At 37.2% G+C, this 12834-nt stretch overlaps 1 protein-coding gene across 1 annotated transcript in view; it reads right to left on the minus strand.

The window, feature by feature from the left end:
* Positions 1-12641, minus strand: part of Pde4dip (phosphodiesterase 4D interacting protein) — a 225299-nt gene extending 212658 nt beyond the window's left edge. The window contains exon 1 of the mRNA XM_013509345.1: positions 12345-12641. Coding sequence (XP_013364799.1) covers positions 12345-12349 — 5 coding nt within the window. The 5' untranslated portion in view covers positions 12350-12641. The remainder of the gene's footprint in view (positions 1-12344) is intronic.
* Positions 12642-12834: the final 193 nt, after the last annotated feature.

The following is a 12834-nucleotide window of genomic DNA, read 5'->3' on the forward strand; positions in this document are numbered from 1 at the left end:
ACACATTGAAATTGCATTCTGGGGAATTCAGCCTCTAGGAAGAGTTGCGTTTTTATTTTTTTCTTTTTAAATCAGATTTCAAACAGGCAATGTTAGACAAAGTACATGATTTCAACAGGGATGCTTGAATCGGAATCTACTTCACTTCCTTATGCAGCATTACATATATATCAGTTTTACTGATGTCATTAAAACATTTTTTAGTTTGAGCCTGAAAAGCAATGTGTCAAAGGAAGTACCTTTAATTGCAACAATTGTCTTACAAATATATTGAATGAATCTAAAAATTATTTCCTATACTTAAATTATAATGCTTTTTGCATTTGTCACTGGCTGTTTTTCTACTTTGTAATTGTGAAACATTTTCTGGGGAGGAAAAATTGGAATGTGATTATCTGTTCTTTTTTTAGAAATTTAAGATTTTGTCAAATTGTTGCACTGCTACTTGCAATCAAACCTTGATCCTTGATTTTTTAAATCATTTATCAATTTGGAATGACAAATTACAATGCAAAATATACATTACATAAGTTAATTTTATAGTTTTAAAGTAGTACTTCTTCATCTTATGCCTGTTTGAGAAGATGATAAGTTTTTTCATTATCAGTGAAGTGTCACGCTGGTTTACAGGGATTATTGAGCATTTGTTTTCATGTGAATTTTAGTGACTTGCTCATTCAGTGAAACTTTAACATTTTCTCTTTTTGGTTTTTCTTTCAGTTAAGTAGTAACATGAAAAATTCAACTGTACACATATTTCCGTTAGGATTGGGGAAAAAACAAGCTTGAGATTTTTAAGATGCCACTTTGAAAAGGGAGGGGAAGTGGCCTACACTTAAAAAAAAGAGCCAGAAAATGTTATTCCTGGTTTTTTTTCATTGCAAAGATGTCTTTGTAATGTATTTCATGATTAGAATATCCACTATAGATGAGCTGACCTGAATTGTTTTGAGCAGTTTTTCCCGTGTATGTGTTTTGTGCACATATTTGCAGCTGGATTTTCTCCAACAAAAAGTGGTTTCACTCCTGGCACATTAATAAGCACCCCAGGTTTTTAATCCAACTCCAAATACTGTGGTTGAGTAACATCACCTCAATTTATTATACCTTAGAGATATTGCATTTTTATATTCTTTATTTATAAAGGATCAATGCTACTATAAATACAGGTATTTTAAATCTTTAAATTTTATTCTACCACCATGTGATGCAGTTCCCTATTTCATTTAGTGAAGGGATATACTTTCTAATGGTGTCTTCAGAAGTTTATAAAGGTAAATACTGATTTCATTAGTCTTAACATGTATTTAACTGTAAAGCTTTTTAACTAATAGTGTGGATGTGATTTATCATCCAGTATTAAGTTCTTGCTTTGATTTTGTGTTAGAGAAAAATAGGAAAGAGGGAAACTGCAGGTTTCATTACAGACCTCTTTATTTGTAAGCTCTACAAGTGACAGTTCCCACTAAACTCATTTTCCCTCTGAGTAGGGGATACCAAGCATTTCTCCTGGACTTTAATTTGTTAAAGCTGTGCATATATGTAAAAAAAAATAGATTATTTTAAGGGAGACATAGGGCTAGGATTATTGCTTATGTTATTTCTTAAGCAGTTATTTTTTAATGCTTAAAAGAAAGCTAGCACTGTTTGCACAAAAGTTGGTGATTCCCTCCCCCAAATAGTAATGAAATTACTTCTGTTGAGTAAATGTTTATATCATCTTTTAATAAAAGCTGAAACAATCTCTTTGTTTCTATTTATTTTAAAAATGGTTGTCTATATGTACCCCTGATATCAAATTTTGAAGAAATCATGTAAGATGGAAAGCATTTGAATGGTACAGTAGATGTAAAAAAAAAATTCAGTTTAAAAGAACATTTGTTTTTACATTAAATGTTTATTTAAAATCAAATGATTTTGTACATAAAGTTTAACAGTAAAAAACCAGTACCACAACAAATTAAAATGCAATTAATTGGACTATTGCATAGAAAGTGTTTATAGTATGAGTTTTCCCCATTAACGTTCTACTCTGAACATTTTCAAATGTCAATAAGTTCCAAAGAATAATTAAAGCAAGATCCTAGATGACATTTTTCTATGCTTTCATGCTTTTAATATAATAACTAAACATCTAAAATTGTGTTGCAGTCATGCCTTTCCTCTCTTTCTGCATTCTATACTCAATGTGGAGCAAGTCCTATACTGGTCAACATATATCTACCACTGTCTGTCTTGGATTATAGGGACAGCCCCTCCACAAGTTTTCTTTTGCTGTTATTGATCTCTTCAGTGGCTTCTCAAAATAGTATCAAAGCAAGGCTCTGTTTTTCACATATTTTTACCAATTTCCTTTACTTTTTATCTCATTCATCTTTCTGTGCATCCCAGGAGGACAAGGGATTTGTACATTTTGTTCATTTTACAATGTCTATCACATACTAGCTTCTTAACAAAAAAATCTGAATACAGTCATTAAAAATAGTGCTTCTATGAAAACTGTCAGATTAGCAATATCAGTAAGCCTAATTTCATTTTACTATGGTAATTACTTTACCAGAATCCTAGACAGAAAAAGGGAATGCATCACTCATTAGGCCTGAACTAATGCTAAATTTTATTGCCTGATAAGCATCCAAGTTCGTAATGCACATCAGCTTCCTACTGTAGCACTCACATTCATTGGTGTCAGAGTCTCAGTTCCTGGCTGTTGTCATCTGCTGCCTTTGCCCTAGAAGCTTATCTCCTGGTGTGGGAATTGCCCCTTTCCACAGACATATTCTGATCAGGTCAGGGTAGCACCTTCTTTTAGCCAGAGTCCTCTTTCAGCAACATAACCATCTATTGTCTCCCTCTGGATGTCTTAGAGACTGAGAGGAAAATTCCCAGAATTTTCTTTTAGCCAGTGAGAGCAGAAATTCCAACAGGGCCTAGAATTCTAGAAATGAAGTAGCACAGCAGGAATTTTCCTCTATAGTCCATCCCTCCTCCTTTTTGTTTTTGTTTTTTGAAACAAGTCTCACTATGTTGTTTAGGCTGACTTGAACTCACTATGTAGCCCAGGCTGGCCTCAGATTCATGACGATCATCTTGTTTCAGTCTCCTCAAGTGCTAGGACTACAGGTATGTACCACCACACCTGGACCATCCCTTCTTTTAACGGCTCTTTGACCTCTATGCAAGCTGTGTCTCGTTCTGAGTCTGTCTAGTGCAGGGTATGCTATAAAATGGACCTAATACATCTAGCATAGAACTATTCACTTTTGCTCAAACTCCGGCAATAGGTATTAGGGAATTAGAAATTCTCTTTTCAAGTAAGGATGCCGATACACAGTCCTCAAACATGGTGTCTTCAGTCAAATGGAAAAATTGGCAATATTTTGTCTCAAAATCTTATGCAAAATGCTTCAGTAATACCTTTGAACCTATAATAATGCCCAAAATGTTTAACCTGCCTCTTCAACATGATAGCAGTTATGAACATATGATGATTTGAACCTATGATATTCTGTAAAACTTTTAAAATAGTTTGCACTTCATGAATTTGAAGAGCATCTACTCATGTTATGTTGGAACTGCAATCAAGATTAGTGGGGACAAATTCTGAGAATACCTTGATATAATTCTTGGCTTATCACAGGCCTTCAGCTTCCTCTTCTGTAAAAAATGTGAATATAAATCTTACAGAATGTGGCAAATTTACACAAGACTACATTTATTATATAAAATTAAAAATTCATAAGAATTCATAGGATCCACAGCAACAAGGAGTTATTGGTACAGATGCAGCTAGAGCATGGCACTAAATACAATAAGATTAAAAATGATTTCTGAGACCCACAAAGTTCAGAGATATAAGGAAGCACGTAACATCAAAAGTAGCTACAATGAAAGAGTGGTTTAAATAGCTGTTGCTGCAAGTGAACACCTATATAAGCTGCTAAATATGCTTCAGCTGAACCTACAGGAATAACAGAAGGCAAGCTAACATCATCCCAACTGCATTCACATGAAGAATATATTAAATTCAAAAGAATACATTTCCAGATTTAAAGCTATAAGTCTACCCAAGATGAAAACACTTAGTGTCTATCGAGGGCCTTTAGATAGACCCTCTGAAGAGTATTTCTGACTGCCAATCAACAACGATGACCCCTTGCAGCCTGAAGGAGTCAGAGTAGTCATCACCCGTTACTTCCTCATGGTAGTTCTTTTGTCTGTTTTCCCCTACTTTGGACCCACCTCATCTTGTGGTTTTGCTGTATGAAAGTCCCTAGAAAAGACAGAGTCTTAGGTAACCCACTCTGGCCCCCTTCTGTCCCTCTCTTAGACTGAAACTTTCTTTCCCTCAATAAATATATTCTGCTCTTAAAAAATAAAAAGAATACATTTAAAGGATGTTTATTAACTTATGCAGCAAACTAACATTTGCTAGTACAGCAAACATTATTAAAATGACAGTCCTGGGAAACCTATCTAGATTATAGACTTTGGCAAGTCTCTCAGAATCAAAGATACTTGTGAACAAGAAAGGAAAGTGGAAAGTGGCTACTGATACAATCAGATAGATGGGAACCGAATGATTATACTCAAAGCCTGAATCTTCATGTCTAACAAGTTATCAATAAATCGTAAACTGAAGGACAATTACTTCTGTACACTTTCTCCAGACTATAAGTTATAGTTAGTGCACTCATCCCAGCTACCCAATCTCAAAATAAGAACAGCTATTCCCAAAGAGCGGGAATATAATTTCAAAGCATTTTTTTTTCAGTAGTAAAGAATAAAATAGGGAATTCTGGAAAGATCAGGGAGTAGTAAACAGCATCAGCCAAATCAACTTTTCCAAGATTCAGAATCCAGACACTGGAATATAACAATTTGGGGAAGAAAAGAAGGAGGGAGGTGGATCCCTGGAACCCAGGAAGGATCTGAAGGGAGAATTGGAGCCCAGAGGAAAATTGAGGAGACAAACCTCAATTCAGAAAAGGGAAGTGGAAAGCTTCACTTTCATCCTACTTCCTAGTTCACAGCAAGAGAGAGGAGGCTTGAATCTACAGAAACACAGCAAGGGTAGGTGACCCCCAAGGGCTATGGGGTGGGTGAGTCCAGAGGCATCCAGGGAGAAACCCACCAGTGGAATAGGGCAGTGGATGCTGTGAACTACAACAGCTGGTGAGTGACTGTAGTCCAAGCATTCTCCTGGAGAGGGTGCTGGGCCAGATGAAATTTTAGGGATGGGACAATCGAGGACTTGGACAACCATGGGTAGGTTTTGTCTCATGCCTCCCAGTGACAGGGTGATGTACTATCAAGGGAGACATTCAGGGTCAAAGAGCTGAGGTCAGGCCAGCAAGACACCCAAAGTGTTGTAGGTTGAACAACTCAGGTCCTGACTCCACAACTAGAGGCCAGGATCATCTGTGGAGTTGAAAGCATCACAACAGACACCCTACCCTATTCCTACTGCAGGCTTGCTGGAATCATCTTGAACAGATCAGGACTCTGTCTCCCTCTTTTGTCTACCACTGACAACAGAGACATGCCCTGCAGTAGACACTACCACAAAATCACAGACCCCAGAAGATAACCACAGGCTTAAAATCATAGAGAAACCTCCTTTTTCTTTTTTTCTTTTTGCTTGTTTTTCTTTTTTCTTGAACATTTGTCTTTGCTTTTTCATGAGTCTGAACACTGTTTTTAAGTGTTTTCTGTTTTATTTCTTGGTTTTGTTTTTTACTTTTTTCTTCTCTTCCTATCTTCTTCACCAATTTCACAAAGCTTGGGTAATCTTCCCTTGTCCTTCAGCCTTGCTTCTAATCTCTTTCTCTTCTTTATTTCTCTATTTTCCCTCTTATCCTTTTAAGTATTCTCTCATGAGAGTAAAATCACCTTATTGAGGAAATATTTACTAATATCTCTACAATTTTCTGATTCATTTTAGATTTGGCTATATAATTACAAATTTTGTACCTATGGTTAAAGATGGGAGACTAACAGCTATGACAGTTTGTTCTTTTCTAGGTTCCTTGATGCTATTGTTATTACTAAACATTCTACTTTAGCAAAGGTGACATAGTTGTTGTGATCAGTTGTTCTTCTTTCTATGCTAGTACTGAGATTGTCTGGGGGGTCATAAACAATACTATGATCCAGTACCAAAGAACTGGTTGTTAGTGAAAATGGGCAGCAACTTCTCAACCCTAAGAAACTGAAGAGGCAGAATTTTGGGACAGGATCAAAAACAAAAAGCAGCTACAACTAGAAGACATCTCTGAAAAGCAATCATTCCCCAAGGAGGTTTTGATACTAGCCATAAAGGTGCCTACCATAAACAATTTACAAACATCAATGCAAAAATCAAATTTTAAAAAGTAGAAAATGAGAAAACACAGAACCAAGATGCAATCCCAGACCCCCACCTCTCCCAAGGCAAATTCAGGAGAAATTGAGGTGAAAGAAATGAAAAGCCACCTAGCTGAACTTTCTAAAATGATGTGGTGAAAGTAACAAAAGAGATGAATACAGTCTATAGAAGAAAAACAAATCAGAAACAATTACAAAGATAACTAAAAATATGATTACCATAATGAAGGCTATAGTTAGTAAATCTAGAGTGGATAAAGATTATTTAAAAAGAGGAGTTTAGGAAAATGATTGAAACTGAATGCCCAACATATGAAAGAAATGGATTCTATGAAACAGATTCAAACAAATATACAGGAGGTTAAAAGTTCTATTGAAAGTACACCCAGCAGAATCAACCATTGTGAAGACAAAATATCAGATTTGGAAAACAGGTTTGAAGTTAGCAATCATCACATGACAGCCTTCTCAAAAATAGCAAGGGACCACAAAAAAATCAATCCAACAGCTGCTGGATGATCCAAAGAAGAATAACATAAGATTGACCAGAATCAATGAAAACTCAGAAGATAGTACAAAGAATATTCATAAAACATATTCACAGAAGTGATGGCAGAAAACTTCCCAAGCAGGGAAAAAAAGAGTTTGACATACAAATAAGCAAGGCATATAAAACTCAAATTAGCCATGATTTAAAAAAAAATCTACACCAAGGCATATAATAGTGAAGATTCCAGAAATTCAACACAAGAACAGAATATTAAAAGCTGTTAGAGAAAAGATACAAAAAGAAAGACAATAAGAATCACAGCACACTTCTCAATACAAACTCTTAACTCAAAAAGAGCTTGGAGGGAAATATTTCAAGCCCTAAAAGAAAATGACTTCCAACCCAAACTGATGTACACTGCAAAATTATCTTTCAAATCGGTGGAGAAATAACATACTTCCATAATGAAAAACACCTGAAGGAATACATAACACCAGACCAGCACTCCAAAGTGTTCTGAAGAATATTAGAAAAAGAAAATGAGCACAATGATTCCATAAATCCCAATAGAATGAATCTACACAGAGTTGTACCTCACAACAGAATACACATTCTTCTCAGCAGCACATGGGACTTTCTCCAAAACAGACCACACACAAGCTTATAAGACAAACGTAAGTAAATGCAAAATAATTGAAATAATCCCATGCATATTATCAGGCCATAGTGCCATGAAACTGGAAGTCAATGACAAAATAAAGGACAAAAACTGTATAAACACATAGAAATTACATAACACCTTCCTGAAAAGCCAATGCATCACAGATAAAATTAAAGAAGAAATTAGACACTTTCTACAGTTAAATGATAATGCCAGTACAACATATCATAACTTATAGAATGCAATGAAAGCAGTCCTACAAGGGAAATTTATAGTGGTGGATTCCCACATCAGAAAAACAGAGTGAACTCAGTTACAGAACTTAATGTCAAACCTCAAGCTTCTAGAAAAGGAACAAGTTAAAGCATACATGAAGGAGGGAATTAAAAAGATCACAGCAGAAATCAATGCAATTAAGACTAAGAAAACAATACAAAGAAACAATGATAGACCAGATAGTTTTCTGAAAGATTAAATAAAATTGACAAACCTTTAGCGCACGCATACTGGGATGGTTTGATATACACTTATCAATAAATGTAATACACCATATTAGAGCCAAGGACAAAAACCATAAGATCATCTCAATAGATGAATGTAGAAAAAGCATTTGAAAAAGTCCAACACCCATTCATAATAAAATCCCTGAAGAAAATTGGAAGAGATGGTCTTTATCTCAATCTGATAAAAGCCATTTGTGACAAACCAATGCTAGTATCATACTAAATGGTTAAAAACTGAAAGCTTTCACTCTAAAATCAGGAAAAAGACAAGGATGTCCACTGTCACTACTCTTATTCAACATAGTTCTGGAAAAATTACCCAGAACAATTGGACAAGAAATAAATTAAAGGAATAAGGATAAGAAATAAAGAATTTAAATTATCATTATTTAAGGATGACATGATACTCTTTATACAAGACCCCAAAAACTCCACTAAAAGACTTCTAGATTTAATAACCAAATTTGGTAGCATACCAGAATTCAATCTCCATACTCAAAACTCAATAGCATTCCTGTACACAAATAACAAACTCAGTGAGAAAGAAATTATAGAAACAACACCTTTCATAATAGCATTTAAAAATGAAATACCTAGGAATCTATCTAACAAAGGAAATAAAAGTACAAAGGAAAAATGCAAACAAAGCTTTATAAATAAGGAGGGGAGGCAAGGTTAAAGGGAGAGGAGGGAAAATGGGGGAAAAAAAAGAAGAAGCAAGACATATCACATACAAGTACAAATTCTCTATGATGAATGTGATCATTATGCATATACAAAATGTACCAATAAAATAAATAAAATGAATGAATATATGAATAAATAAAAGCTTTTGTATAGCAAAAGAAACCACCATCAGAGTGAAGAGACAACCACAAATGGGAAAACTTTTTACCAGCACTTCCTCAGACAAAGGACTAATATCTAGAATATATAAAGAACTCACAAAAAAAGACCCCTTACATTTAAAGACCCAATCCAAAAATTGGTGTCTGAAATGAATAGACACTTCTCAGATGAAGTACAAATGGCAAATAAATATATTAAAAATTGCTGAAAATCACTGGTCATTCAAGAAATGCAAATTAAAGCAACACTGAGATTCCATCTCAATCCAGAAAAATGGCTATTATCAAGAATTCAGTCAACAACCAATGCTGGCAAGGCTGTGGGGAAAAAGGGACTCTTGTCCACTATTTGTGGAGTGTAGACTGGTATAACCACTGTGGGAATCAGTGTAGTGATTCCTCAAAAAAAAAAAAAAAAAAAAAAAAAAAAAAAAAAAAAAAAAAAAAAGGAGAAAATACAAGAAAGGAGAAGGGGGCGGCCCTACCCACCTGCTTCTATTCCTCATGTCTTTGTCTCCAAGCACAACACGAGTTCTCCTAACTTAACCCCTTTTGGTTCCTACTGTTACTGTTGCATGAGACTTTTCCACGCCTCTGTCCATCATGTGTGCCTTAGCCAGGGACATACTGTGTTGCTGACATTCCCACAGGTCTTCTCTTTCTTTCTCTTTTCTAAACAACTGGGGAGACCTACAAATCTACTGCTATCCTCCAAATCCAGACACAAAGATCAGACCCAAACTCAGCAAAAACCTTCCTGCAATCTTGACCAGAGTACACATTTCTGGGATCTGACTTGGACCTACCACAGAACTGTAGGCACTGGAAGAATTTCACTACCTTCATTTTTCTCTAATTGGTTTACCTCTTGGTATTTGGCTGGATTTGTGTTTTGTTTTTGTCTTCATTCTGTTTGTTTTTGTTGTTTGTTTGTTTTCCCTTGCTTTTTTTGTTTTCTCTCTGCTCTGTTTTATCCTGTTTTGTTTTTCTTTCTGTAAAGGGTTTTTTTTTTTTTGGGGGGGGGGTTTTTTTTGTTTACTGGGGGGGGGGGTTTCAACTTTTCTTTATTTTCCTTTTTTTCCTTCCTTCTTATTCATGATTTAGATCTCTAACCTTTCTTTTTATTTTATTCTACTTATTTTCTTCTTCTCTTTAGTCAACTAAATTGACTGACTTTCTGATACTTTCATGTGAGTAAACATTGTCTCTTCTCTTTCTGGTTCACTTCAAAACTCCTAGCCCTTCTCCTATAATCCTTCCCTCCTGTGTCCTACAATTACCCCAAACCCCTATGATCATCCTGTGCCCTCCAACCTTGCTCCTACTATCTTCAGCTCCATTCATCTCTCCATCCTATGCCCTATCCTCTTGAATCCCCTCCCCAATAGGGTTAAAATCACTCTACTATGTGGAAAATCATGGCATACAAATTCCTGATATAAATTGGATTATATTATATTTTTGTAGACCTTTCTCCTACTCTTATAGGTATCATGCTCATAGTTACCACAGTTTGTCAGTAGCCAGGCTGTACTTGAGTCTATTGTTATTGCCAACTGAATTAATTTAACCAGGATGTCACACATGCTATAACCAGTTTTTCCTCCCTGTATGACAACATTTCAATTGTAAAGGGTCATAACCATCACCATAATTCAGCACCAAAGGAATTCTTTGGGCCCTAAGTCAAATAGATAGCAACTCTTCAGTCTTAATATATTGGGAAGGTAGGCTCTTGGGATAGACATAAAGGCCAACAACCATATACATCTAGAAGACATCCAGAAGAACAGTCCTGTCTTCCAGATCTGACATTCTATCCTTGCCTTCATTCAGTGGAGTTTTTAATTTCTTGCATTTTATCCCCAGCAATGGAAAAAGAAATCACACAGGCACAGATACACACACACACACACACACACACACTTTAGAAAATCAAATTCTAATCCTACAAATTGTTGTTGACAAGGAAAGTAGGTAAAAACCTACCTTTATAAGAAGTCTTGACCTATTTTACATTTTGTAATATTAACATTTCTTTTCAGATAAAAATATTACCTAGTATATGTAAAGTGGTTAAGAGACCTTAATATTATAAATATATACATATGTATACATATAAATTCACATCGAATTTTTATTTCAAGCTTTTAAAAAATTCCAAAGTGGTCTATGAAAAAATATTCAACATCCTACAAACACATTATCTTTCTTCTAAATAATTATTTGGGCTAAATTTTCACTTCCTAAAAAAATCAAGTAATAAAATGCATCTTGTTTCATTCCATCTTCAGAGTGATAATTTATTATGAATTCCCTAATAGAAATGTAATTCACTTAAGCACCATTAACTGAACGTCTTTGATTCCACTTTCTTGCATAAACAGTGGGTAGTGTGATGAACAAAACATTTAAGTTTTTTTTGACTAGAGTAAGTTTCCTAGTTCACAAGTATAGCAGTCTTAAACATGAAATACCAATCGAATGACTATTTAGCTCTATAGTTAGTGCTCTTTTAATTGAAACTCTAATTTTATGCTGAGGAAACTAAAGCCTAGAGAAATGAAATGAATTTTTTTTAAAGATCTCAGTTAACTATGGCAGTTTAGAGAATAAAATCTTATTACCTTGTAGTTTGATTTGCAAGCACTGGCTTTCTATGAAAGGCAAAGCTAAAGATTGTGTGATAGGGACACATTTATTAAAAAAAAAAAATCTGAACCAAAATCTGTCTGTTCTCCAGGAAATCTTATGCATGACAGGGTTCCTCTTACTGCTTCTAAGTGAAGGAAGGTGGCCCTAATCTGTCCAGTCTTCTAGGCCAGAACAGAATTGTCTGGGTATAGCGGAGCTTGTCTTGTGCTTTCAGCCAATAGGCAGGGCTCCAGCTCTGCAGGGGAAGAGACGGTCAAGGAAGAAAGAACCATCACCGTCGCCGCCCTGCTGTCTGACTCTAAGACAAATATCCCAAAACACAAGCGTTTCAAAAGACAGTGCGAGCTCAACCCTGCACACATAGTCCGTTCCTCTATGTCTTATGATCGTCCTTCGTGTTACCATCTTGGCATGACTTTCTGAGTCATGTGTTCATCCTTCCTTTGGCTCAGCCCAACAGGCAAAACTTTTGACCTCACCTCCGGCAACACAGCGGACATCTGTCTGCGCATGAAGCAAAGACCGTTGGAGAAAAACCCAGGTTTCCAAGCTTCATTTGGTGCAATCCAACGTTACACCTTTATTTCTAGGCAACTCACCACGGTCTTCTTCCTCTCACAGGCCCACCATCTGCCCTGCCCGCCAACCTTCTCCAAGGCATTATCACTGGGAACCAGCCTCTCCGGGAGCCCTGATCTGCAGCCTCGGACTCCCGGCCTCCACGCGGTCCTCTTGCCGAGCGCTCTGCGAGTCACCACCCCGGGCTCGGTCTGCCGCATCCCGGCTGCAGCTGCAGCTGCAGGGGCCGCGGATGTCCTCACCTCATCCAGGGTGCGGCCACTGGGGCTGCCTCTCCCTCCTCCGCCGCCACCGCCCAGCTCCCGGGGGGCTCCTGGCGTCCTCTTTCCAGGCCAGGGAGCTGCCGCGGGGACCGTGGGGCTCGCGCCGCGTCCTCGAACCAGTGAGGCGCCTGGGGAGGACGCGCGGGGCGAGGCAGCGGCACCCGCAGTCTGCTCGCTTCACAGATTCTCGGGCCGGGCCCCCCTCTCCTTGTTACCGGCCCTGCTTCCTTTCCCTCTTTCCCGACTGCCCAGGCGCATCCCGGCGCATGGATGAGCGCTCATTCAGTTGCCAGTGAGTGAGGCAGAAATGTGGTCAGACCCGGCCTCCTCCTTCTCTGAGGCTGCCTCTGCCAATTGCTCCTCCCAGATTGCTTTCGTCCCTCTCCCACAAAGACTCCCGAAGGACGCCCTCCGTCCTCTGTCATCCTCCCCCTCAATCCACTACCTCACCCTGGAGAGCTTTGTATTT

This window comes from Chinchilla lanigera, unplaced genomic scaffold (genome assembly GCF_000276665.1).
Source record: "Chinchilla lanigera isolate Chin_1 unplaced genomic scaffold, ChiLan1.0 scaffold00167, whole genome shotgun sequence".
Taxonomy (NCBI): Eukaryota; Metazoa; Chordata; class Mammalia; order Rodentia; family Chinchillidae; genus Chinchilla; species Chinchilla lanigera.